The sequence below is a fragment of the Paroedura picta genome, chromosome 13 (genome assembly GCF_049243985.1).
Source record: "Paroedura picta isolate Pp20150507F chromosome 13, Ppicta_v3.0, whole genome shotgun sequence".
NCBI lineage: Eukaryota > Metazoa > Chordata > Lepidosauria > Squamata > Gekkonidae > Paroedura > Paroedura picta.
Window position 1 is genome coordinate 41,517,101 of NC_135381.1, and position 25,305 is coordinate 41,542,405.

At 46.9% G+C, this 25,305-nt stretch overlaps 1 protein-coding gene across 2 annotated transcripts in view; it reads right to left on the minus strand.

The window, feature by feature from the left end:
- COL4A6 (collagen type IV alpha 6 chain) overlaps nt 1-25,305 on the minus strand; it is a 198,555-nt gene that overhangs the window by 19,078 nt on the left and 154,172 nt on the right. The window contains exons 23-37 of one of the 2 annotated variants that reach the window (XM_077309298.1): nt 23,417-23,593; nt 21,073-21,256; nt 18,352-18,405; nt 14,323-14,394; nt 13,133-13,240; nt 12,087-12,308; nt 10,051-10,212; nt 7,635-7,805; nt 6,439-6,582; nt 6,151-6,273; nt 5,136-5,317; nt 4,099-4,162; nt 3,205-3,279; nt 1,323-1,430; nt 218-325 (exon numbers count right to left, since the gene is read on the minus strand). In XM_077309298.1, coding sequence (XP_077165413.1) covers nt 218-325; nt 1,323-1,430; nt 3,205-3,279; nt 4,099-4,162; nt 5,136-5,317; nt 6,151-6,273; nt 6,439-6,582; nt 7,635-7,805; nt 10,051-10,212; nt 12,087-12,308; nt 13,133-13,240; nt 14,323-14,394; nt 18,352-18,405; nt 21,073-21,256; nt 23,417-23,593 — 1,954 coding nt within the window. The remainder of the gene's footprint in view (nt 1-217; nt 326-1,322; nt 1,431-3,204; nt 3,280-4,098; nt 4,163-5,135; nt 5,318-6,150; nt 6,274-6,438; nt 6,583-7,634; nt 7,806-10,050; nt 10,213-12,086; nt 12,309-13,132; nt 13,241-14,322; nt 14,395-18,351; nt 18,406-21,072; nt 21,257-23,416; nt 23,594-25,305) is intronic. The other variant, XM_077309299.1, reaches the window with a different exon arrangement.

Below are 25,305 nucleotides of genomic sequence, written 5' to 3' on the forward strand. Positions count from 1 at the left end.
TAATGGAGTGCAGCTCGAGAGAGATATGGTATAAATTACAGAAAGATGAGTTTTATTTGCATATATTTTCATAATTGTCTGAATATTCGTCTAAAAGTTACTCTTTTTCTTTTTCTGTTCTGTTATTCTATCCTTAAAGTAAAAAATACAATAGGTAACGTGGCCAAGCAACAATATATGATTTCTCCCTATTAAACAAATTATATAAAAGTCATACCTTTTAGCCCTGGTATGCCTGGAAACCCAGGAAGTCCTGAAGAGCCCCTTTTTCCTGGACCGCCTGGATAACCTGCATTTCCTTGGGAGCCCCCAAGTCCAGGGAAACCTGGAGATAAAACAAACAAACAAGCAAGCACAACCCGCCACTAATTTTGAGCTTCCAAAGCTGACCCCTGGGCATTTGAAGGTCTCAGAGGCACATGCTAAGCAGCAAATCCCATTCAACTCTGTGGGACTTCTATCTCAGCAAACATAGCCAGCATCAGGCTGTGTGGAGAAACAAAGAACACCAGTTTAAATTATGTGATAGTCAAGAAATTCTGGCCAAATTAGAACTAACGGGCTGGCCAGTTCATTGGATGACCTGTTCATTTATTTACCCTCCCTCCCTCCAAAAAGAGAAGAGCTGCCAGGAGATGATTACCATCTAATAACCCCCCCTCTATACAACAGCACCCCCCTGTTATAAAAATCAGATGGTCATGCTGGAGAGTTTGAGATGTATTTATTAGTATAAGCATCCGATGCTGTTTTATGCAGAGCAATGTAGAATGATTTTTTTTTTTTGCTTTGTTTTGATTGGAATTGTATTGCTTCTAATGTTTGTGAGTCAGCTGGGCTGGGAGCAGTAGGAGAGAAACCAAATTAATAATAACTAGCAGTAGAGCCCGCTGTCAAAAAAATACAGCGGGCCCTAGGGGAGGGTTTGCTTCCCCTCACGCTCATGTAGCAAAATGTTCCCCAGGCCCCAGTGCTTGGGGAGCATTTTAAAGGCGAGGGGAGGGCTTTAAGACGCTGGCCAAGCCCCGGGGAAGGCGCTCCTCGGCTCCAGGAGCCGCGGAGCGCCTTCCCCGGGGCTTGCCCAGCGTTTTTAAGGCGGCGGCGGGGCTTTAAGACGCTGGGCAAGCCCCGGGGAAGGCGCTCCTCACAAAACTAATATTGTAAGATGTGCAGCTACGACTGAGTCCCAAACAGTGCTGGTTGCATAACAGCTTGTGTTATAAAGGGCAGGTATATAATATAAGCAGCCAGCTTACTTGGAACAGCTTTACCTGAAGCAGATATTCTTCCTTGTTAAGCAACCTGAAAAGTATCTTAACTACCTGGTGGTCCTTCTTGGCCAAGGTCACCCGGCATGCCTTTCGGTCCCGTTAGCCCAATGCCTCCTGGGTAGCCAGGTTCACCCTTTGGTCCCTCAGTGCCTTTGCCACCTCAAAAGACAGTAGGAAAAACACATATCAGGACAATTAATATGATCTGCTTAACAACAGGTGACCTGCACACTGAACCTTCATTCAAAGCTTTACAGCATATCAACTGTAGACAATTTATTCACAGTGTGGTCAGATGGCAGTGTACAAACCCTTGGAGATGGCGCTGATTAACATTTCGAGCCTGGGTTTGTTCAGGAGATTAAAAAATTAATAATACTAACATTTTAGCCCTGCTAGTTGTGATGCCAAGGACTAAATCTGACGTCTTATGTTCCAACTCTATGATTGTATAATTCTATGATTAAACCTGAGAACTTCAACATACAAAATTTGTCCCCCATGTGCTTATGAAGTTCTGCAGAGGCTGTGTCAAGCAGGAAACTTTGCTACAGGGCTCAAAGTAGGGGTGCCAAATCCAAGTCTGAAGATTCCTGGAGATTTGGGGGCAAGGGTGGGGAGCCTGGAGACAGCTGCATTTGGGGAAAGGAGGGTCCTCAACAGAGTACAGAGTCATAGAGCCCCTCCTCCAAAGCAGCCATTTTGTCCAAGGGAACAGATTTCTGTAGTCTGAAGATCAGTTGCGATTCCAGGAGATTACCAGATCCCACCTGGAAACCATGAGACATATGCCCCCCTCCCCCCACTAATTCATTGCAGCCGGGCAGCAGTATTTTACACAGCACCACAGAGACCAATTATGCACTAGGAACTTCACTGCCCCAGCTCCCATGCAGGAGCACAAATTGGGGGCAGATGAGGTGCACTGGAACAAATGCTCCCCCGTATGGGTGCAGGAAGAGGTGGGGCAACCAGCCATGACTAAAACTCCACTCTACAGCCCAGCATGAAACCTCCAGTGCATAAACGGTCAGAAAGATACCAACACCTAGAGAGAGAGGCGGGGGGGGGAAGCTCTCTCTTTTATATTCAACTCAGAGGCATGGTAAGAGATTCTTGAACTGCACCTTCATTATTCTTGTTTCATCATAATGTATGAGATTATTCACAGATAATCTTGATTCTCTATTGTTCTCTGTTATTTATATTCAGATATAGTACTCCTGAGGAAAGGACTGTAAAATATGCTGAAAATAGCATTTATCTGGTGAGCTATTAAAGTGTTTCTTCACTTCTTCAAGGAAAACATTTTGACTTCCAAGTACTGCATTATCATCTCAAGAAAAATATTCAATTATTTTTTCTTGAAGAACCTTTAGTTATCGTTTCAAGTCTTTTTGGTCTCGGTAAAGCATTTCAATGAGCCTCTTGTGGCGCAGAGTGGTAAGACAGCTGTCTGAAAGCTTTGCCCATGAGGCTGGGAGTTCGATCCCAGCAGCCGGCTCAAGGTTGACTCAGCCTTCCATCCTTCCGAGGTCGGTAAAATGAGTACCCAGCTTGCTGGGGGGTAAACGGTAATGACTGGGGAAGGCACTGGCAAACCACCCCGTATTGAGTCTGCCATGAAAACGCTGGAGGGCGTCACCCCAAGGGTCAGACATGACTCGGTGCTTGCACAGGGGAGACCTTTACCTTTAAAGCATTTCAAGTGGATTTTTTTTTGCTTTGCAAGGGATCACTTTCTAATCCCCACCTGGAGAACGTCAACTTTAGCTCAAAGTATAGTTCTCTAACCCTCCAGGAGTGGGGGTGGGGGTCTCAAACAGTATTTGGATTTTGACAAAAATCACAAGGGCGAAGACAAGCCAGCTCTGGCAAAGTCCGGGAGCCCTTCCTTCCTAGAAGCATCCTATGGCTGCCAGTGATCTCTCACCATGAAGTCCAGGGTCCCCTCGTTGACCTTTAGGTCCCACAACTCTGGGAAAGCCAAATGTCTCCCCTCGGTCTCCTGGAAGATAAAGGGTTTTTCCGACTTTAGAAATAGCTCATTGGGCAAATCAGTGCAAAAGTAACATTCACAATTTTTCACTTGTCAGCTGTAGCCGTTATGGGACCCTCTTCATTGTTTGCCCAATAGAGAAATCCTTCCTCCCCAGCTGTTAAAACTGACATGGTCCACAATCTGTCTTTCCTCCACTCGGCTTAATAGCAGCTTAGGGAAGGGGTCTTTCCAATTGGGGAAGGAGCACATGAATGTGGGAATTCCCAATAAACAGTCTTGTGGTGAACCAGAAAACTCTTCATGGAACGTGGATAGTGAACAGAGCAAGGTTCCCCTTGCTGAAACTGATTTGTATTTTTAACCAAGAGCCAAAAGTCCAAAGAATGAACAAATGAATGATGCCAGCTCACCAATGATGCCATTAACTCCATTGTGTAGCCAACAGCTGCATCCAGATGCTCCCAACAGAAGCAATGGCCAAGCAAGGTCAGTCTCTGTCATTATTTGGCATTCACAAATTCCCTTCAGGTCTTTTGGCCAATGGCCGTCAAAGCCTCTATCCTCCTCAGATCTGCCTAATCCTTTTAAAAAAAAACAGCTAATCCACTGGCTTTTGTTTCCCAGTGCCCCAACTGGTGGTCCCATATGACTTTAGGTGTGAAGGACCCCTTAATTACGTCTGCCCTGAAATTATTTGCTAAGCGCCAGTTTCACTGGAGGAGCCAAAGCTCTAATAATAGTAGAAGGAGGGAGAGAAAGAAACTTCTCCTGGTCTACTCTATATGCTTAATAATGGACACATTAAAAATTACATTAGCAACTTACCTTTGGGGCCACGCAATCCTGCTGTCCCTGGAAGCCCAGGAGGCCCTGGTAAACCGTCAGCACCCTGGAGAAGGAGTGAAAAATCAGGTATCCAAAAGCAAAACAACAGAGAGAACCTACAGGCCAAAGTAAAGGCTGACAGCATCCCTGAGTCCACCATTTTGGAATGGAAAAAGAAGAAACAAGGAACAATGACGGCTATCTAATAAAGTACTATTCGAAGTCACGAGAATCCAAAAAGTCTTTCTTTATAAAACCAATAACAGCAGGGCTTCGTTGGTTTCAAAGACCATTTCTTTTCCATCAGTGACAAAGTTCCTAAATTATTTCTCAGGTGAGTATACTTCAACAGTCCCTAAATGAGTCAGGTGGTGCAGATATCCATAGGGCTAACAGCTCAGCATTATAAGGGTGACTCCCAACAATTCATTGCACACTTTTAGAAATGGTGAGGACTAAACTTTACAGTTCTTCAAGGTGCCACCAGATGCCAACTTTGTTCTGCCTCTTCAGCTCTCCGCCTGAATCTGGTGTCTTGTCAAGTCAAACCAAGTCAGGTTTACTTATAAGGTCACAGGCCAGAATGCAAAAATTAAGCAAGATAAAAGTTTTAGGTAATATAAAAAACATTCAATATAAGTAACTAAAAGGACATCTGATTATAATGGTTGCAAGTATTTTATATCCTGCCGGTGGGCTTAAATTGTATGGGTGCAAAATTCCAGTATTTGGAATGAAACGAGAAGCTTTTCATCCGTGAGTAATTCTTTGGCTCAATCTACTTCTGTTTGATGTGGCTTCCTATCCAAAGGGAGATAGAAAAGCTTGCTACAGGCTGTGGAAGGGCAACGAAAAAAGAAAACATTACATGTTAATTTAATATTTCCCTAATCCTAATGTTCCAATGCAACTTTTTTGGGCTTAGTCATATGTTTCCTAGCTTGTTTTTGAATACGTGGGTTTCCTTTCTTGGTGGGGGTGCAAATAGCCAAAGGGATCCAACTTAAGCTCATCATCTACAGTGAAAGCATACTTACATTTACTCCTGGCATCCCTGGGAACCCCATGATGCCAGCAGATCCTTTCTGTCCTGCAAAGCCAGGGTAACCGAGTGATCCTGGTTGTCCTGGCTCTCCCCTCTGCCCTTTCTCTCTGCTTGGCAACCCAGCGATTCCCAGCAGGCCTTGCTGTCCACGAGGCCCGGGGTAGCCTTTGTCCCCTAAGTTTTCAAAGAAGGGGAAAGCACAGGTTGATGCTGAACTTGTGGTAAAGTTGGCTAGGAAAAAGGTTGCTGAGTTTGACCACTCTGACATTCGTCCGTCCGTCCGTCCGTCCGTCCGTCCATCCATCCATCCATCCATCCATACATACATACAGACATACATACATACATACATCCAATGTACCACCCTCCCCAAAGGCTCAGGGCAGTAAACATGAAACAGGAACAATACAATTAGCTCAGTTTATAGTGATGTGATAACAACTTTAACAACAAGATAATGATAGTAAGAAACATTGTAGAACAGTAGAATACTAGAACATTGATTAGCTCATCCTGAGGCCAAGTGGTTTGGGACGATCTGTAATGATTATTGGAGGGAGGCTTGGGGGGCTGGTGGGAAGCAATGGTTCAGATCAACCTCAACCAAATACCTGGTGGAGGAGCTCCCTTGGAACTGTTCGAGTTCCGTGCAGGGCATCTCTGTTTACTTTAACCAATTTTCATCTTAAGTTACAGAAGAAAGTAGGCTAAAAGTTGAGATTGACTTTCTCATCTTGCTTTGCCAGATGTGTTGCACCTGCAGATGAGCTTGCGTGTTATCTATTCAGAACCAATCAATTCTCATTCTAGATGACCATGTGTAGCAGAACTAGAAGGGTGTGTGGTTCATTAAGTGGCCGGCGTGTGGCAGGAAAAGCTTACGACACAGCCCACCTTACTGAAGTTCTTAGGAAGGCAGTGGAATATAAAGAAGAACATCTAGCCAGTTAACGAATGTTCAAGCAGCAGAAGTCATAGGATTGCATTATTTTAGAGCTAACGGGTACCTCGAGGCCCTATAAATCCATCAAGTCCTGTGGCTCCAGGTTCTCCTCTGCCTCCTTTAACCATGATGACTGTTTCTGGAGGTCTGCTGGGTGGACCAGGGGGACCAGGAACGCCTCTGTCTCCTGAGGAAGTTAGGGGAAACACATTATACAGTGGCTTCCACACTGCTTGGAAACTTCTCTTATTCCTGTCTTATTATTCTGGGGGCAAAACAGCCGGCCACCCCATCTGAAGCCGGCAGTGCTTGTCTCCTCACCTGCTGGCTATCAGATTTTGCTTGGACTTACCTTTTTGGCCCTGGGCCCCAGAAAACCCAGTTATTCCGTCTGCTCCTGCATTACCGGGCATTCCTTTCACCCCACTCGCACCAGGGATCCCAGGTAGGCCTGGCATGCCAGGGAAACCAAGCAGCCCAGGTGAGCCTTTTTCTCCTGGTGGCAAAGAACAAAGGAAGAAGTTTGCTCTGCAGTCAAGACTAAAAAGACCTCTAGATCTGAAGAAGTGTGCTTGAGCAAAACATACACTGAAAATAATCTGAAGGCCACCGTGGGGCACTCTGGCTTGTCCTGTTCCTCTTGGGTCTGGAGAGGGCATGAGGTTCATTAAGAAGTTTAAAAGGACAGGCCCAGAGTAAACTTCAAGCAGGTTCTGGTCTTTCTTGTTGAAAGACCTCTCTCTCTTTTTTGTTCGGATGGGTTTGCCATTTTGGGACAAGAAACTGATTAGGAAACTACAGTTTACCTCCTTCATGCTATTTCCAGTAATATCTAATCAAGCACAGCCGAAATCTCTATTTTTTTCTTCGCCATGTAGAAGTTTAAAAAGGCAAACTAAATAAGGGCAAATTCTTGCAGGCAGCCTCTGCGTGTAATTTAGAGCTTGGGCCAGAGGTGTAAACTTTAGTTTCCTTGCCTCCGGCTTGTAGCCATGGCAGCAGATCCAGCATCATCTTAGGGGTCAAGCCCATTGCATTCAGGAATACAACGGGTGCTAGATTCTGTGGGCTTGATTCCATGCTCCTCCACGTGCAACCAGCTGGGTGACCTTGGGCTCGCCACAGTTCTGACCGAGCAGTAATATCAAAGCTCTCTCACCCTCACAGGGTGACTGTTGTGGGGAGAGGAAGGGAAGGTAATAGTAAGCCGCTTTGAGACTCCTTTGGGTAGAGAAAAGCGGCATATAAGAACCATATAAGAAGTGGCCAGCACCGCGGCACGGAGAGGAGGGGTACTGGCAGTGTGCCAGATGGCGCCAGCTGGCACACTGCCGGCAGCACTGCCCCTCCCTTCCACGCTGCGGTGCTGGCCGCTTCAGGCTTCATCAATCGCTGAGGCGGCCGAAGCGCACCAGAGCGTACGACCCTATTCTGTACTGTGACAGAGCATTTTATGAACTCCAACTTCAAGCCTCCCAAAACAGGCAGTTCTCATGGACACAGATGCCCCCTAACCCTAACCCTAACCCCCAAGAACAGATTTTTTACCTTTGGATCCGGGGAAGCCTGGGTTTCCGTCTGGGCCCAAGCGACCCAGCGGTCCAGGAAGGCCTCTTTCACCAGGACGTCCTGGAGGACCCTCAAGGCCAGGGAGGCCCTTCATACCGGCCGGGCCAGGTGGACCCAGTTCACCAGGTGGGCCTTTGTTCCCGGGAAACCCTGAAGCAAGGCAAACAAAAACGTTCAGCATCACCTTCCCTGCTGCCTCTCCCTGTTCTTTCCGAGTCTTCTTTCCAAGCTGTCTATTCTGAGTGGCAGACAAACCTCAAAAAAAAAATCATGCAGGCTTCTAGCAGCGCGAGTTTAGATATGCCAAAATAATTTTTAAAAAGCATTAGTTGTCTAATCATTAAAAGGCCTAAGACGGTTACTGCCTACACCACTACACAACTGCCAGAAGTGAGACCCCTTATGCATGGGATAATTTAGGATTGCCTTTGATTAGCCAATGTACGGGAGATTTGCAGGGGTCACAACAGAAACTGGGGACGAGAGCCTCTGGAGTGACCATTTCTACTTGGAGTTCCTATAAAAGGGGATAATTTTTTTTTGGGGGGGGGGAGGGGACAAGGACGAGAAAAGGCCTGGTGGAAGGAGGCAGAGATTCCCTCGCCTGTCACTCTGCTCTCTGGACATTGCTGGGTGGAAATACACACAAGAGCCAAGATTCAGGAAGCGGAGAACCTTGCCAGTGGTTAACACTGACAGTCAGCCGTGCAGAATTTAACTCTGTATTCTTTATTCAGGCTGTTCCCAGGTGAACATTTGGGACATCTGGTTAGTTTGGTTTGTGGAAATCTCAAACCACTGGGAAATGGAATGCTCAGATTAATTTTGCATGGAAACTGAAAAAAGGCAGCTTTGGTAAAACTGCTGATGAAGCAGAAAAACCAGGCTGATATGCCTACAAGATCCTGATTTCAACATCTGAAATCACAAAATAAGAGTTTTAAAGAAACAATTTAGATGGAAGGTGGCCTGGAGCAGCGGGATTCCTAGACGGTAAACTCCTCTCCCGGGTTGGATTTGGCCGACCATCTGAGCACGCTCAGCACCAGGGAGCCCCGCAGGGTTCATATAAGGGGTATCACCTACAGTCAATGCAATCCTTGTAGCATTAAAAGCCAGGTGGTTGAGGTTAGTCCAGGAGCTTTTATGCTACAATGCATTTTCTCACCTTGACAGCCTATTGTGGAGAACCCAAAACCAAAACAGTGTGACATCAGAAATGGAGAGGTTGGTGGTAAATGGAAGAGAAAAACATGGTGAGGAAAAACAGACAAAAACATATGAAACAAGGAAGAAAGGCAAACGACTGCAAACCGAATGGTGCGGAAAATAAAAGGCCCTGGACCTTTTAACCGTTGAGGACAGCCTGCATGCAGTCAGACATGCAGGTGGGCAGGCAGGCAGCACTGGGATGAGTCACACCTGTCTCTGTGACCTCCAGTGCTTCCTTGAATGTCATGCTCAAACAACAGGGGTGGGGGAAGAGGACAGCGAGGCGCCTAATGAAATCCACAAGCCCTGCTCTGATGTCCACCTTTGAATGGAAGGCAGAATGCAACCATATACTGAATAAGGGATGCCCAACCCTCCTCTCGGGGGAAAACGCATTTGAATTAAGAGCACTGCCAACAAAGACTGTCTTAGAATGGCCACACCCACTTTCCAAAAAGGGGAAGTACTGGTGGGTTCCTTGCTGCCCACAGGTACTGTGTCGGGGAACCCTGGCCTCAGAGGGATGGAGAGACACAGCACCACTTACAAAAACGTGAATGACAACAGTCGGGGAAGTTTAGAGCATGATTATGAGAAATGAAAGATAGTCACTAACGAGGACCATGAATCAAGCAGGATTGTTTCCAGGTATGCCCATCTGCAGAGTAACACTCAGAGGGAGGCACCAAGAGTCAAACGGTTTATCTGCTCCGTGATGCCAAATCCAACAACCAGTGGCTTCTGGATGGTGACCCAGTGCACGCTTTAACCTGGGCAATCCGCTTCCGCTCCAAGGGTGCCCAAGCCGATGGAACGATGGTGGCGCCACGGCACGGGGAGAGAGGGGAGGTGCAGGCGGTGGTACGGTCTGCACCTCCGTGTGTGCGCCTGCCTGCACGCCGCTGCCCACACCTTCTCTCCCCCCTCGTGCCGCAGCGCTGGCTGCTTCGGGTGCCAACAGCCGCTTCTGACAACCCTAGATGGGACCTCAAGCCCAACTCAGGTGGTTTCCCAGACTCTTGATAACATAAATGACTGGGGGAGCCCTCCTCTATCACACAACTGGATGTCTTAACTTCATTTCCAGGTTTAATGCTATGAACCTGCCAAGTTATAGGAGTTTCGGGCCCTGAAGGAGGTGCCTGGAGAACAGCATGCTCTTCCTATTCGAGACCCGGCATACCTGGTGTTCCTGGCAAGCCAACCGTGCCCACCGGACCTGGTATTCCTTTTACACCATATGGGCCCCCAGGCCCTGGAGGTCCTCTTGGTCCATTGGTACCTGGAAGACCCGATTCTCCTCGTCCACCTTTGATACCTGGCAGACCTGGCCTTCCATCCAGTCCTGGAAACACAGAAGTGCAGAGCATAGGAAATGCAATCCTCAAATGGGAAACAGAGTAAGGCCTACTTGGCGGTTGGGGGAAAGAAAAATTCTCAGCTATACAGAATGTTGTTGGTAGTCGGAATAAAGGGCTGCATGGAAAGGCATGCATGTTAGCTTTGCTCAGCTTGAGGAAGGGGCTCTTGGTACGTATGTTCAGGTTTATACTCCAGGGAACTTGAAAGGACGCTGTTTCAGCCTAGAGCTTGTATCTGTAGTTGCACAGAGACTACAAAGAAGAACCATTTTTTCTCTGTGGAAAAAGAAATCAGTTATTTTGTGGGATAAACTTCCATTGAACACAACCCCCTTCGACCCAGGTATGGCGTTCTCTGTAGAGGAGCACACATCTGGAGAGAATAAGAAACAGCCAAAAACTTGTACATGTATTGGAAAAGTCTTGCTAGACCAGGACAAAAGGGCCGTCTCCTCCCACATCCTGTTCTTCACAGTGGTCAACTCAGGAAGGCCAAGCACTGGGCATGAAGATAGGAACATTCATCCCCAGTGATACACCCATCAACCCCTGCTGCATTATTATTTGTGTATATGGGCATAAGCCTTTACAACATAGCAACAATATAAACAATACCAAATTTGCAAGAAGTATATGGTAAAATAAAACAAACCATCAAAATAGGATAATTTACTATATAAAAATATTGAGCCATATAGCAGTAAGAATGGCACACCAACCAATGCTCAACAGCACTGAACATGGGAGCTCCATTTAGTTATCGTGGTTACTAATGTGTGTGAGCAAAAGGCTTTCAAACTCCAGCATATTTATGGTGACTGCTTCACCCTTGACTAGTTGCTCAGTTATGCCCTCAGCTTGATTAAAGGTAAAGGTAAAGGTAAAGGTATCCCCTGTGCAAGCACCAGGTCATGCCTGACCCTTGGGGTGACGCCCTCCAGCGTTTTCTTGGCAGACTCAATACAGGGTGGTTTGCCAGTGCCTTCCCCAGTCATTACCGTTTACTCCCCAGCAAGCTGGGTACTCATTTTACCAATCTCAGAAGGATGGAAGGCTAAGTCAACCTTGAGCCGGCTGCTGCGTTCGAACTCCCAGCCTCATGGTCAGAGCTTCAGACAGCATGTCGGCTGTCTTACCACCCTGCGCCACCAGAGGCTCATATAAGCTTGATTAGAGGGCCACTATAAGAATACCCCCCTCCCCTTACTGAGACAGTGTTTTTGTGGTAGTGGCCAAATGGAAACCAGAGGGCACACACTGTTCCACTGCTCCACCAATGTGGATATTTAAAGCAAATGGATCGATCCATTACTTAAAAGGTTCCCAGGACAGTTGGATACACATCAAGCAAAGAGACTGTTAAGCGATGAGGCCACTCAGGGGACAATTCAGCTTGCTAAGTTCTGTGCCATTCCCATGAAAACACAATGTCTTGAAGCAAGATAGTTTTAAGTTTTACTTTTATGATGTGCCTTAACTGTCCTATACCTCATGACCATATTGCTACGGTCTGTTCTTATTTTGCTTGTATAACTTGGTCTGAGCAACTGTAACAACAATGGTGACCCCATAGGGCACGGTGGCCAAACTGTGGCTCTCCAGATGTCCATGGGAACTGTAGGCCATGGACATCTGGAGAACCACAGTTTGGCCATACTTGCCACAGGGTTTTCAAGGTAAGGGATTAAGCAGAGGTGGTTTGTGGTTGCCAGCCTTCCATCTAAGTACCGATCCCACTAAGCTTCTGAGCTCGGATGAGACTGGGCTGTACAGAACCATTCCACATCACCGTGTCTACTCATAGCAACAGATAAGTCACAATTCCCCCCCTAATTTTCTTATGAGAAGGAAGACAGACCTTTCTGCCCAGGAAATCCATGATTCCCAGGCGTTCCTTTCTCTCCTGGCAATCCTGTTTGTCCAGGTCCCCCTTGAGGTCCTCTCTGAGCTCCAATTACTTCACCAGGTGGTCCTTTGGCACCAGGCAAGCCAGGAGGACCCACCTTTCCAGGTAACCCATTTTTTCCATCAGACCCCGCAAGTCCTGGAAACCCTGCCTCTCCAGGGACACCAGGAAAGCCTTAAGAAAGAAAAATCAATGTTAATGGTGAAAGCACACACAACAGAAATTTATGACAGGAGGTTTATCGTAGTGGCCAAAGATTGGCTAGTACATTCTACACCATACATTTTACTAATGAGGCCGAAGCATCACTCATGCTGTAGATATCCATGATCTTCTACGTCTTCTAGCTAGGATTCTAAGATCTCATGAACGGTAAAAAAAAAAAATAATAACCCATTCCGCAAGATAGCAGTCTAAAAAGCAACACGTTCCATTGTGAATGGGTGGGCAGGAAGGGTTGTGTCAGTGCTTGGCTCTTGTGGCCCTTTCTTGCATGCCCATGGAAATGCCCATCACCACATTGGGGTCGGGAGGTGAATTTCCTCCAAGCAAGACTCGTCAGGGATTCTGGTTTTCTGGGGGGAGGGCGGGGAAGCATCATCTGGGCATGAAATTGGGATCACTGTGGATAAGCAGTATTTGTGAGTTTCCTGCATTCTCCAGGGGGTTGGACTAGATAACCAAGAACCAGCATGGTGTAGTGGTTAAGAGTGGCAGCTTCTAATCTGGCCAGCTGGGTTTGATTCCCCACTCCTCCCCCACATGCAGCCAGCTGGGTGACCTTGGGCTCTTCACAGCCCTGATATTGCTGTTGTGCCCAAGCAGTCCTCTCAGAGCTGTCTCAGCCTCATCTACCTTACAGAGTGTCTATTGTGGGGAGAAGAAGGGAAGGCGATTGTAAGCTGCTTTGAGACTCCTTCAGGCAGTGAAAAGCCAGGTATAAAAACCAACCTTCTTCCAACTCCATTTCAATGCCCAGTATAATTCCAAATCCTTACCTAGTACTCCTGGGAGTCCACTTAACGATGGTATTCCCGGCTGTCCTTTGAAACCACGTAATCCAGGCTGTCCTGGAACTCCAGGAAACCCTCTGGGACCTTTGGAACCTGAAGATGAGAAGATTGATCTGGCATCAGGTCTGCCATCAGACGCCCGCAGAATTAGGTAACAACAGCCGAACTAATGCAAAACACAGGTATGCCAGTTTTGTATAGAAAAGGACTACGGGTACACGGAAGCACATACACAGTTGTGATTCATTGTCACAATGTACAGCACATGACCTCACACAATGCCTGTCTTCTTGCAGGCCCTTGCGAGTTGGTCTCTAAGAGGTCACTGGACTCAGACTAAGCTCTTCTATTGCAGGCCGACATGGTGGCCCTCTGAAATGATCTCCCAGGTATCCCTCTTCTGCATGGGGATTAGGCACTAGTTTCCTAGCAGCACATTATGAGAGGTGGCAGAAAGTAAACTGTGAAAGCCTTTCCACGCATTTTATTTTTTCTAAACTGTTCTAGCAGAGCTAGCAGCAAGAACTTCTACTAAGCTCAGCTCTTAAATTCCAAATTCCAATGCATTTGGGCCTCAAGCACATGCCTGGCGGAAGAGTCCCATTTTGCAGGCCCTTCGGAATTTTTAAATAGTTAATGATAAGCAGCAGCAATAAAACCCAGTCTATCAAAACCCCTGTGGTTCGATTCCCGTCCTTAAGAAGGTATATGGTACATTTGGGTTGCCATTCCGATCCCAATCCCACATTTCCCCTGGAATGGCCTTTCCTAGCTTAGAATCCCCCAGTCTCATAACTGGCTTTCAGGATCCAGACATTATTAATCTAAAACAGGGGTAGTCAAACTGTGGTCCTCCAGATGTTTACTGCCTACAATTCCCATGAGCCCCTGCCAGCATTTGCTGGCAGGGGCTCATGGGAATTGTAGGCAATGAACATCTGGAGGACCACAGGTTGACTACCCCTGATCTAAAATACTCAAGGAAGAACACACTCAGTCTCAGATTTCTTATAAATAATAATAATTTATAAATGAGGACCAAAAGCACAGGGTCATAAGGCAGTACCAAATGACATTTATGGAGGAAAAGTAAAAACAAAAATTCAGTGCAGACATTCATGTAAAAGATAAGCTCTTGGGCTTGTACGTATTTTGACATGGCACAACATTCATACCTGAAAATCCTGGGGGACCTGGAAGACCAGGTGGACCAGTGGCTCCAGGAACTATACAAGGCAGAGTCATACCTATGGAAAGAAAAATGTATCAGAATATTTACCTAGCCCTTTGTAGTCAAGAAAATCCAGTGAGTACATTTATTTCTATCCATGGAACCACCTCGCTAAAGAGCACTCAAAAATAACTACATAGTGGTACATTAATGCTCCCAACTATGCTCTTGAAGGATGATTCTTTCCCATTATTGATTTAAAATCCTGGTTCAAGTCAATATCTCAATTAGCAATAGGGCAAGGTTTGAGGAAGTTTGAGAAGGGTCATAAAATTATGCGGTTTGTCCCCATTTTTCTATGATTCATGGAGAAGCCATGTTGTGTCTCAAGGTACAGTTGGCAAGAACAAGAACCTTGTTAGTGGTAAGGAGGACTGGATTTGTCCACTGCCTGGACAGAAGACATCTGGAGAACTTAATGGATGTTTTGGGTTCCATAACAGGACAAAGAGGGGTCGGAAGCTCACTTAATACCTAAAAAATAAACGTCTTACTGGCAAACAGCAATTGGGTTTATAAGGAAGTTTGTTGGATTAACAGCAACTGTAAATACTGTCTGCTTTGAAATGCAATTTTTTCCAGAAAAATGTTTTAGGATTTTCATTCTGTCACAGGAAACTCTACCTTGCTCTACAGGAATTCCAGGGAAAAACTCAGTGGCACTGATATTTAGGAAGATTGCCTTCACCCTCACCAAAACAGACCTTTAAAGGAGTGGAGGCCAGATTGCAGCTTAAGTGACTAAGATGGCTCCTGGCAACTGTTCTTGCGATGGAAAAGTTAGGTGACTACAGATCACTCTCTCTTCCTTCTCTAAGATATCAATTAATGTTTGCTGTATTCCAAAGAACCCAGTCAGCGTTGAGAAAGTGTCTGGAGAGATGAGAATCTGGACCACTTCCTCACAGTGGACGTCAAACCTGCTACTGCTAGGAAAAACTGAATATGGGGGTCAACAAGGCTATACTGGGGAAAAGGCCCATCGGAGGGCAGAGAGAGAGGGCAGAGCATGGAGCATAGCTTTGTCCCTGTATCCATCTTGGTTGCAGGTGAAGTATTAGAGATGTTCTGCCCAAAGGCACCCCTGGTTTTGCCTCTGAAACAGACCAAAGGCGGGCTTTCAAAAATCACATTTGAAAAGGTCTAGGAGGACCTCAAGTCATCTTCACAATGAACACGACACCATGTGGGTGTTTGTATTAAAATCAAGGGCTTCCCACCTCCCATGAGGGGGGAGGCAATGTTGGGGAGCAGATGGCTTCAAATGTTTTCATCCTGCAGTTCCAACTTCTAATTTTGCCGAAGTTGGCATTTTGACTGTATTCCCATTTTGACGGTGTTACCCATTCTGGGTATTTACTGGACCATATGACAACTTTGTTTCCTTGACTGATTGGATGAGGAATGAGTCCCAAGGTGCAATACAGTTGCTGACTAATCAGCTCTGCTTCACTTTACGTTCACAGGTTTTACACAACACAGCACTGGCTTCGGGAGACATCATATAATTTCAGCTTCATGGTGTAGATCAAACTGCAGCCCTCCAGATGTCCGTGGACTACAATTCCCAGGAGCCCCTGCCAGCATTCGCTGGCAGGGCCTCCTGGGAATTGTAGTCCACGGACATCTGGAGGGCCGCAGTTTGACTACCCCTGGTGTAGAAGGAGCACATGCAATGTGGTTCATGTTTACTGAATGTATTTCTTTAATGCTTAAACCAGCCCGTTGGGCAAAGACTCGTCAATGGTTTTGTTGACACATTTGTGCATTAATGCCACATGAGGTGGTACAAAGACGGACCACAGGCATTCACTTTTGTAAAAGCTGTGAGAATCTGACAGGGACGCAGCACCAGCATGCTTGGACATGCAGAGCACTCTTTACAAGGCACTTGTGTGGTGGAGTGGTGGAGTGGTGAACAGTGGGGGCTTCTAATCTGGCAAGCCGGGTTTGATTCCCCGCTCCTCCACCTGCAGCCAGCTGGGTCACGTTGGGCTTGTCACAGCTCTGACAGTGATGCTCTGTCCGAGAGGTCCTGTCAGAGCTCTCTCAGTCCCGCTTACCTCACAGGGTGTCTGTTGTGGGGAAAGGAAGGGTAGGCAACTGGAAGCCGCTTTAAGATTCCACTGGGCAGTGAAAAGCGGGGTATAAAACCCAACTCTTCTTCTACTTGCTGTGACCAAAAGGACATAACTGCTCTCTTTAAGTATGTGAAAGGCTGTCACTTAGAGGAGGGCAGGGGACAGTTCTTGTTGGCAGTAGAGGGCAGGACTTACAGTCATGGCTTTAAACTATGTGTAGAATGGTACTAGAATCAGAAAACAAATAACAGTCAAAATAGCTCAGCAGTGAGGGTTGGGAGAGCTGCTGAGCGGAAGCACATGTTCTTGGGAGTCAAGACTTTGGCATGCAGCACCTTCTAGAGGATTTCAGCTACAAAACCTCTCCAGAGCAGGCCTGAACATGCACAGTAGACTATGAACTGAGGAAGAGTGCTTGCACTCGAAAGCTCAGGCCTTAAATAAACCTTTGTTGGTCTTAAAGGTGCTACTGGACTCTGATTTTATTGTGCTACTTTAGACCAACACAAGAGCCTCTTGTGGCGCAGAGTGGTAAGGCAGCAGACATGCAGTCTGAAAGCTCTGCCCATGAGGCTGGGAGTTCGATCCCAGCAGCCGGCTCAAGGTTGACTCAGCCTTCCATCCTTCCGAGGTCGGTAAAATGAGTACCCAGCTTGCTGGGGGGTAAACGGTAATGACTGGGGAAGGCACTGGCAAACCACCCCGTATTGAGTCTGTCCTGAAAACGCTAGAGGGCGTCACCCCAAGGGTCAGACATGACCTGGTGCTTGCACAGGGGATACTTTTACCTTTTACCTTCAGACCAACATGGCTACCTATTTGAATCTATGCACAGTATAGAATCGTAGAATCGTACCCATGTGTGAACTGCACAGAAGACTGACAATGAATCAGTGGTTGGCTGTAGGGAGGGGAAATGGCCAAAGTTGCCTTCCTTCCATTTGTGGATTTACCGTGCTGGATTCAACCCAGGGCTTCCAGTAGCCTTCAGGATGCATGAGCTCTGAGTTGTTCGAGCATTGCGATTTGTGTAAAATTAAGAGGCATATAAGAATGATATACCAGCTTGGTCTGGAAGAACTCCAGGCAACAGCTTTCTCTGAAAACTGGGCTTTTCCACCACCACCACCACCCCATTTTTCCAGCTGAAAAGTACCTCCTCGGAATAAGGAGGCCAGGAATAATCTATGATTTCAAACTGGGGAACTATCTGTGGCGATGGGAGGAAAGTCACTGGAAACTGGCGAATCTATATCTCCACCCTAAACATAAAAATACCTCATGACACGTGCAATGGGCTCTTTGGGTCCCGGCCAAATAGTAATTGCAATCCGGAGCTACAGCTAGTTCCCCTTCCCTTTCTGACTGGCAGGAAGCAGCTCCTCCCCTCCCCCTCCCGGCACCAGCGAAAGTGCGACCAAGGCAAGCGGGAATACAGTTTGTCAAGTGGATATCTGTAAATGTGGACGCACTCCCTAATTCATGCTGGGAATCTGCATTTCCTGGAGGCAAAAAACCTTGACATCTCTGTTTTGAGGGTTGGGATGGAAAGCACAAATCTGGTTTGTTCTGCAACCACTGAAAGGCACGTGCAATAAGCAAAGACAATGGAAATACATAGCCATGAGGAAGCAGAGTTTAGCACTTAAGCGCTCAGTGTGGGTCCAGGGGAAAAGCACATACAAGCAAGCTCTCATTCTGTTGGCCAGCTTCATCCAGGCTCAAGGGACCAAGAAATATCACCCCTTCCCCTCCCCTCCCCTCCCCTCCCCTCCCCGCCCTCCCCTCCCCTTGTGTTAGGCTGCAGGGTTTTGTATGTGTCTTGCGTAATAATGGGAAGGAAGAGGATTTGCCCGTCATCGTTGTGACAACAGCTGGGGCCTCGCTCTCACCTCCCTGAGTGTCTAAGACTTCATTAGCAAACTCCTCACCGCAGCAGCAGTCACCTATACCAGTTAAGCAAAGGAGGACAGGTTAAACAAAGGCAGACACAACCCACAAGACTGAAAGCGTTGTCCTTCAACCACAAGCCAAATATATTCACAGGCCGGTGGGACTGGGGAGTGGTACCGATTTGCCATCCACCATGTCAGACTGCTGGTGCAGCAAGGTCAATAAGGTTTACCTCTCAGTGGTCCCCAAAATGGTGCGTGGTACCACCTAGGCTTTTTAATTGGCCACTGGAGATTTGACTGGCCATGCAGGTTTTTTTGAAGGCTATTTTGGCAGCAGCGGCCACCACAGCACAAGGATATTTACAGTATGACTGAAAGTAAGCTGGGGCAGCCATTTTGTGGCCGGTTTCACCTCCCGAGGCGACCATTTTGTGGTTGATTCCTCATCCCGCAGCAGCCATTTGGGGACTGCACCCACCAATCTCAAAGGTGCCCACAAGCTCAAAAAGGTGGGAGACCACTAGGCAAGTCTGGCAGGAGGCAGCTTTCTAGGTTCTCAGGTGAAGGCTGATTCCTCGCGGTCTCCTTTACATGAGTCCCTTTTCATTTTCAGAAGTCACATTTTGGAAGGGGGAGGGAGAGAAAGGGGGAAAAAATTGCCTGTGAATATATGTAGGCATTGTTTACATTTCTTTCGCTGTACAAAATGTTTAATACGCATAAGGCTGAAATTGTATAAAAAAGCAGCAGCAGAAAAGCAGAAGACATTGCTGTTAAAATTGTTTCGGAAAGCTGGCGTTAGAACTTATGGGGAAGGGGGAAGAAGAACCTGGGAGATCAATGTTCAGAATAGATCCCCACTTCTACTATGAATGTTTGCTGAGTGACCTTGGGCCTGTCACAAACTCTCAGCCTGGACCACCTCACAGGGCTGTCATGATAAAACTGTGGGGCGGGAATGATGTTCTAAGCTGCTTTGAGTCCCAACTGGGGAGAAAAGTGGGGTATAAATAAATAAATAAATAAATGAATGAATGAATGAATGAATGGCAATACAAAAATGTATGTGTATCTGCTGCCGTGTGAAAGCAGAGGGAGTCAGGCTAGATAGAGTCAGCTCATCAGGCTAGATAAAACATCAGATTCCTCTTTTTCCTTCAATTTCCTTTAATACAGTGGTCCCCAACCCGCGGCCCGCGGCCCGGAAGGCCTTGGCGCCAGGCCGCGGCTCCTTCTTCCCTCCCCCCCCCCAAAGTGAGAAGCTCGCCTGGCCGCGAGCAAATCGGCCGCCAAAGCGGCCGATTAGCTCGCGGCCCGGCAAGCTTCTCACTTCGGGGGGGGGGGGGGAGGGAAGAGAAGCTTGCCGAGCTGGAAGTTAATTGCCCGCTTAAGCGGCCGATTTGCTGGCGGCTGGGAGGGGGAGCCGCGGCCGCCGGCATGGCGGCGGCACAAACGCGCTTGTGCTGGGGCTACCGCGCGTGCACGGGCCCCCGGGCCGCCCTCTCCCCGGACTCTGGAGCAGCGGTCCACAGCGGGTGAAAGCTTGCGGACCGCTGCTTTAATGGCTATTTTCATGCATAGTGGCATCTGTGCTGTTTGTCCCTTTCTCTGCACAATGGAGTTTCTCATTATACGGAAGATTCCCCAAAGCCATGATCAATTTTCATTTTCAAAGAGATGGGGAGGGGAGTAAAAACAGGTAGAGCAGTTAGTGGCTATTGCTCAAGCCAGAGAATCATTTGGGTTACTTGGGGGGGGGGGGGGGGAGAAGCAGTCCATTTCTCCATTGTCAAAATTTCAAGGTCTGCATCTTAACAGATGGAGCAAGGAAATGCTTTCTGCCATCATTGCTAGAGAACACCATTTTCTGCTCTGCTGGACTGAAGAATGCTTAAAATGGCCTTCTGTGCTTTTATACAAACCACACTCCTCTCTTGTGTATTATGGACAACACACTGGTACAGTTGCTTCCTTCTATACAGGTGCCACTGTGCATATTTAAGCAAAACAAGCCTATAGTTCATGCTAAATACATAATTTATACTTTGCATATTATTTCATTCCAGGGTAGCTAAAGGCAAATATCCGAGGATTTGTAAGCAGCTTCCTGTCTTTAGGCTAGTTATATACCAAGGTAGATTGTCTTTTGAAGATAGGCTTCAGCCTCCCCAACCAGGTTTCCTAATCATCTGAACACTGTTGTCTTCAACTTTATAACCTCTTATGTTTCTTCACTGCCTTCTTGAATTTGACCAATGGACAAGACTCGTGGGCATAATAAGAATTATGGCTGTGGCATCCAAACTATAAAATTTTGTGACTTTGGAAATTCGCCTTGCCCCTTTACCTTTGGCCTTGCAGAACATTTAAACAGTTTTGTTACAGGAGACTTGGCTTTATTCATCTCCTGTTATGACCATTTGTTTTAGCTCTCTTGTTGAACATCACGGAAGATCACTGTATTTCTGACACTGCAATACTGTTGCTACTTGGGCTTTTTGGTGATAGTTATTCAGTGCTTGGCTTTTAAAATGTTTACCCGCAAGCTGACTTGAATGTTATTTGAGTAAAACAGGGAGAAAGACACATACTCAATAAAGAATGAAACAGATCTCAGTGGGTTAAAACTGGAAATCTAGTTGGCTCCTTTGGAAAGCAAGAGCAATGTTGATCATGTGGGCTTTAAGTCAGAAGATGAACTGTCTCTGATTAACGTACCTGGAAGACCGGGGAGCCCAGGTTGCCCTGGAAGACCATCAATTCCTGGATCACCTTGAGGCCCACGGTTTCCATTTGGGCCTGGAAAACCAATGCCAGGGAGACCTGGCTCACCACGCCTGCCCTTGAAACCAGGCTGTCCTGGCACACCTTTATCCCCTGGAAATCCCAGGCCACCATCACCCTAAACACAAAAAGGGGAAGCTGTTAGCAGAACAAATCAAAGCCATGTAAAACGATCCAAGGGAATATCTCAAGAATCAATCAGGAGGTTCACGAGGACCAAATTCGATGTAGCTGCGGCGAGCAAGACAGGAGAAGAACTCTGGAGCATTAGTGAGGACAGATGTATACTTGTTATTTATTTGTTATTGTCTTCTGCTCTTTCCCTTTAGGCTGGGATCCGATTAGTTCTACAAATGTTAAGAGTTGTCAGTTCTGGGCTAGGAAATTTCTGGAAGATTGGGGAAGAGGAGACCTCAGCTGGTTACAGACATAATATAATTTTGGGAGCTTTCCAGGAACCACCTGGGGCTTGGCAAGGCAGCACCCTCACTCTACATATTCCTGGCACCATTAAACCAAGATTTCCCCCAATTGTTTTGGCAAAACAGATGGATATCCATGTGAATTTGTTATTTGCATTTATTCTGTGTATTGGCTAGGGTGAAAAATACACACCCACACCCACTTTATATAAGACTAGAATTAAAGCCCATTTTATTTGGAAATAAAATGGGCGCTAGGCCCTTCACAGGGCAAAGGCTTCCCGGGGCCCGGCTCGCTGCGGCTACCCGCCCGCAACCCGGGGCATTCTGGCAGCCCTGGGGACAGCCTCTCCGCGTCAATGTTCCTGAGGCCGGGAGAAGGTCGCCGGCCACCCGCCCACCCGGCCACGACCTGGGGCGTTCTCCCAGCCCCGGGAACAGCTTCACCATGTCTGCGAAGCGGTGAGGATGTTCCTGGGGCTGGGAGAAGGCCCCCACCCATCGTGGCCCCCCCCCCCCAGCGTTAAGGGACCTGGTCTTTGACGCGGCGTCCCTGCTCCTTTCCCTAGTAGGATGAGAACCCGGCCGGAGGACTTACCATGCAGGCTGCCTTATTTGTCTGCACGGCGATTCCCTGATTGGGCCCTCCGAGTTTTTATCCCAGACAGGGCCTGCCCTTTCTCCTCCCACATTGCCCTTACTCAATTATTACTGCCACTCCGCAGGAAAGGTTAAAGATGGTCCCACAATATCTGATTGGCCTCCTAAATGTTATTTGATCTGTACTGCTTCTATCTATCTATCTATCTATCTATCTATCTATCTATCTATCTATCTATCTATCTATCTATCTATCTATCTATCTATCCATCTATCCATCTATCCATCTATCCATCTATCCATCTATCCATCTATCCATCTATCCATCCATCCAACCCAACCAACCCAACCCAACCCAACCCAACCCAGCCCAACCACCCACCCACCAACCAACCACGCACATCAGAATATAAAAACAAGCTAATGCAAAACATCTAAAACAACTATATGCTAAAACCAACATTTTAACATTGCTGTGGTTGCTCCATCCAGAACACAACCCGATTCTGCCTACTGAGCCAGGAATACCAATTTGGAAGACATAATGTAGAGCCTGGATCAAGAAGTGGGCTTGTAATCTGGGTGAAACCCAGGGGGGCCAATATCAATGTTAGAGGTGCAATCCTGGGCTCAATCAAAAGTCTGGGGTTTGCAGGCCCTCCAGAACTTAGATAGCTCCATGAGAGCCCACATCTCCTCCAGCAGCTCATGTTTGTGCTTTCTCTCCATGCTAAAATCCCTGTTGACAATAACTTCATAGTTCTTCCATCCTGTCCTCTTCACAAGCAAGCCTAAGGAACAACAGGCAGTAAAGATCATAAGAACATTAAGAAAACAAGAAAAAACAATGATCCACCTAATTCATCACTGTGTGTCAACGAGAGGTCCAGAATTCCAGAATCCCTCCCACTGTGGCCCCCCAAGCACCAAGAATACAGAGCATCACTGCCCCAGACATAAGAACATTAGGGAAGCCATGTTGGATCAGGCCAATGGCCCATCCAGTCTAATGCTCTGTGTCACACAGTGGCCAAAAACCAAGTGTCACCAGATCTCTAGAAACCCTCCCACTTTGCCCCCCCCCAGCACTAAGGATACAGAGCATCCCTGCTTAGACAGAGCGTTCCATCGATACCCTGTGGCTAAGAGCCACTGATAGACTTCTGCACGCAAGGCGGAATAGAAATTTAAGAAATGAAATAAATAATAAATAAACAAATGACTGGTGCCAAATCTTGGCATCTGTACAAACTTACTGGAGGGCCAGGTCGACCTGACAAACCTGGGACGCCATCCCTACCAGGGGGTCCTGGAACCGCCGGACCTCTGGGGCCTACATCCCCTGGATCTCCCCGGAAGCCTCTGCCAGCAGCAAAAGATGGTTCGCCTTTTTCTCCCTTACGGCCAGGAAGGCCAGGCTGACCAAATAAATTCTACAATACAAAAAGAAAGAAAACTACGTTTTCATCTACAGGAACATGAGGAGAGAATTGTGACAGACTGGCGAAGCAAAATCAGTATCCATTATTTGAAGAAGGTTTGCGAACCACGGTTTGTACGAACTATGATTCAGTAATATTCGAACTGGTAAAAGCACAGTTTTGGCCACCATTTTCCCTATCCTTCCTCGACAACAAAACATGGAGGAAACAGAAGATCAAAGCAGGTAAGAGCCTTAAAACCATGGTCAAAGCTATTGACCATGGTCAAAACCAAGCTCAAAGCTACAGTTAGCGTGAATTGTGGTATGATAGGTTTATGAATTATGCCGTGGTTGGCAAAAGGAAATGGTGAGACCATTTTCCCTCTGTCATAATACTAGAAAAGACCACCCAATGAAGTTCACAGGCATTAAATTCAGGATTACGTCTTCTTGACTTCACTCAAGAAGACATAATCCTGGAATTGTGGAATTCACTGGCAGGGGATTAGACAGATTCATGAAAGATAGGTTCGTCAGTGGTTATGAGCCATAATGGCTTAAAGGGAACCTCCACATCCCGAGGCAGTACAACTCTGAATACTGGGCTAGGAGGAGAAGGACTTGGCCTCTATGTCCTGTTTGGTCCAATAAATTGCACTATACTGAGCCAACCTTCCATGGCAACTGGTTGGCCACTGTATGTAAAACAGGCTGCTGGATTAGCTGAATTACTGGTCAGACCCAGCAAGGAAGTAGCTGTGGCTCAGTGGCTGAGAATCTGCTTGGCATCTACAAGGTCACAGGTTCAATCCCTGGCATTTCCAGTTGAAAGGACCTGGTGATGTGAAAAATCTCTATTGGAGATCCTGAGAAACCACAATACAAGAATTTTGTTCATCTAGCTGAGCTGCATTTTAAAAGGTAAAGGTAAAGGTATCCCCTGTGCAAGCACCGAGTCATGTCTGACCCTTGGGGTGACGCCCTCTAGCGTTTTCATGGCAGACTCAATACGGGGTGGTTTGCCAGTGCCTTCCCCAGTCATGACCGTTTACCCCCCAGCAGCAAGCTGGGTACTCATTTTACCGACCTCGGAAGGATGGAAGGCTGAGTCAACCTTGAGCCGGCTGCTGGGACTGAACTCCCAGCCTCTTGTGCAAAGTTTTCAGACGGCTGCCTTACCACTCTGCGCCACAAGAGGCTCTTGCATTTTAAAATGCTGCAAAATTATTTTGACATTTGTAGGAGGAAAGTTATTGACAGTCATCAATCATTATCTTCTACCCTTTGGGCTACTAGCTACTTATCTGTTCCCAAAGAGGGACTAGTAGCTCAAGATGAGTATCCATAGGTATATAATTAGTAATCACATGCCCAAAGTCACTCAGTAAACATCACGGATGGGTAAGGATTTGAACCTAGGGACTAAGCTCCAAAATTCTACCCAGTAGACTGCAAGTAATGCTATCCAATGGCCCTATGAGGCTTTGTTGGAACTCCCAACTCTGTGACATTCTTAAGTCTTGAGGCTATTGCTGGCTTTCAACTTATCCAATAATTTCACGTGGGCCTCCCCTGGATAACCCCCCACGGAGAATTACTGACAGTTTACATCTGAGGGAAATAACATGGTTGCACTGAATTATATGAAGCTTTTAACATTTTGATGTGTTTTAATATTTAAGGTTTTTATTAACATTCATGTTTTATTGATGTGTATTGAAC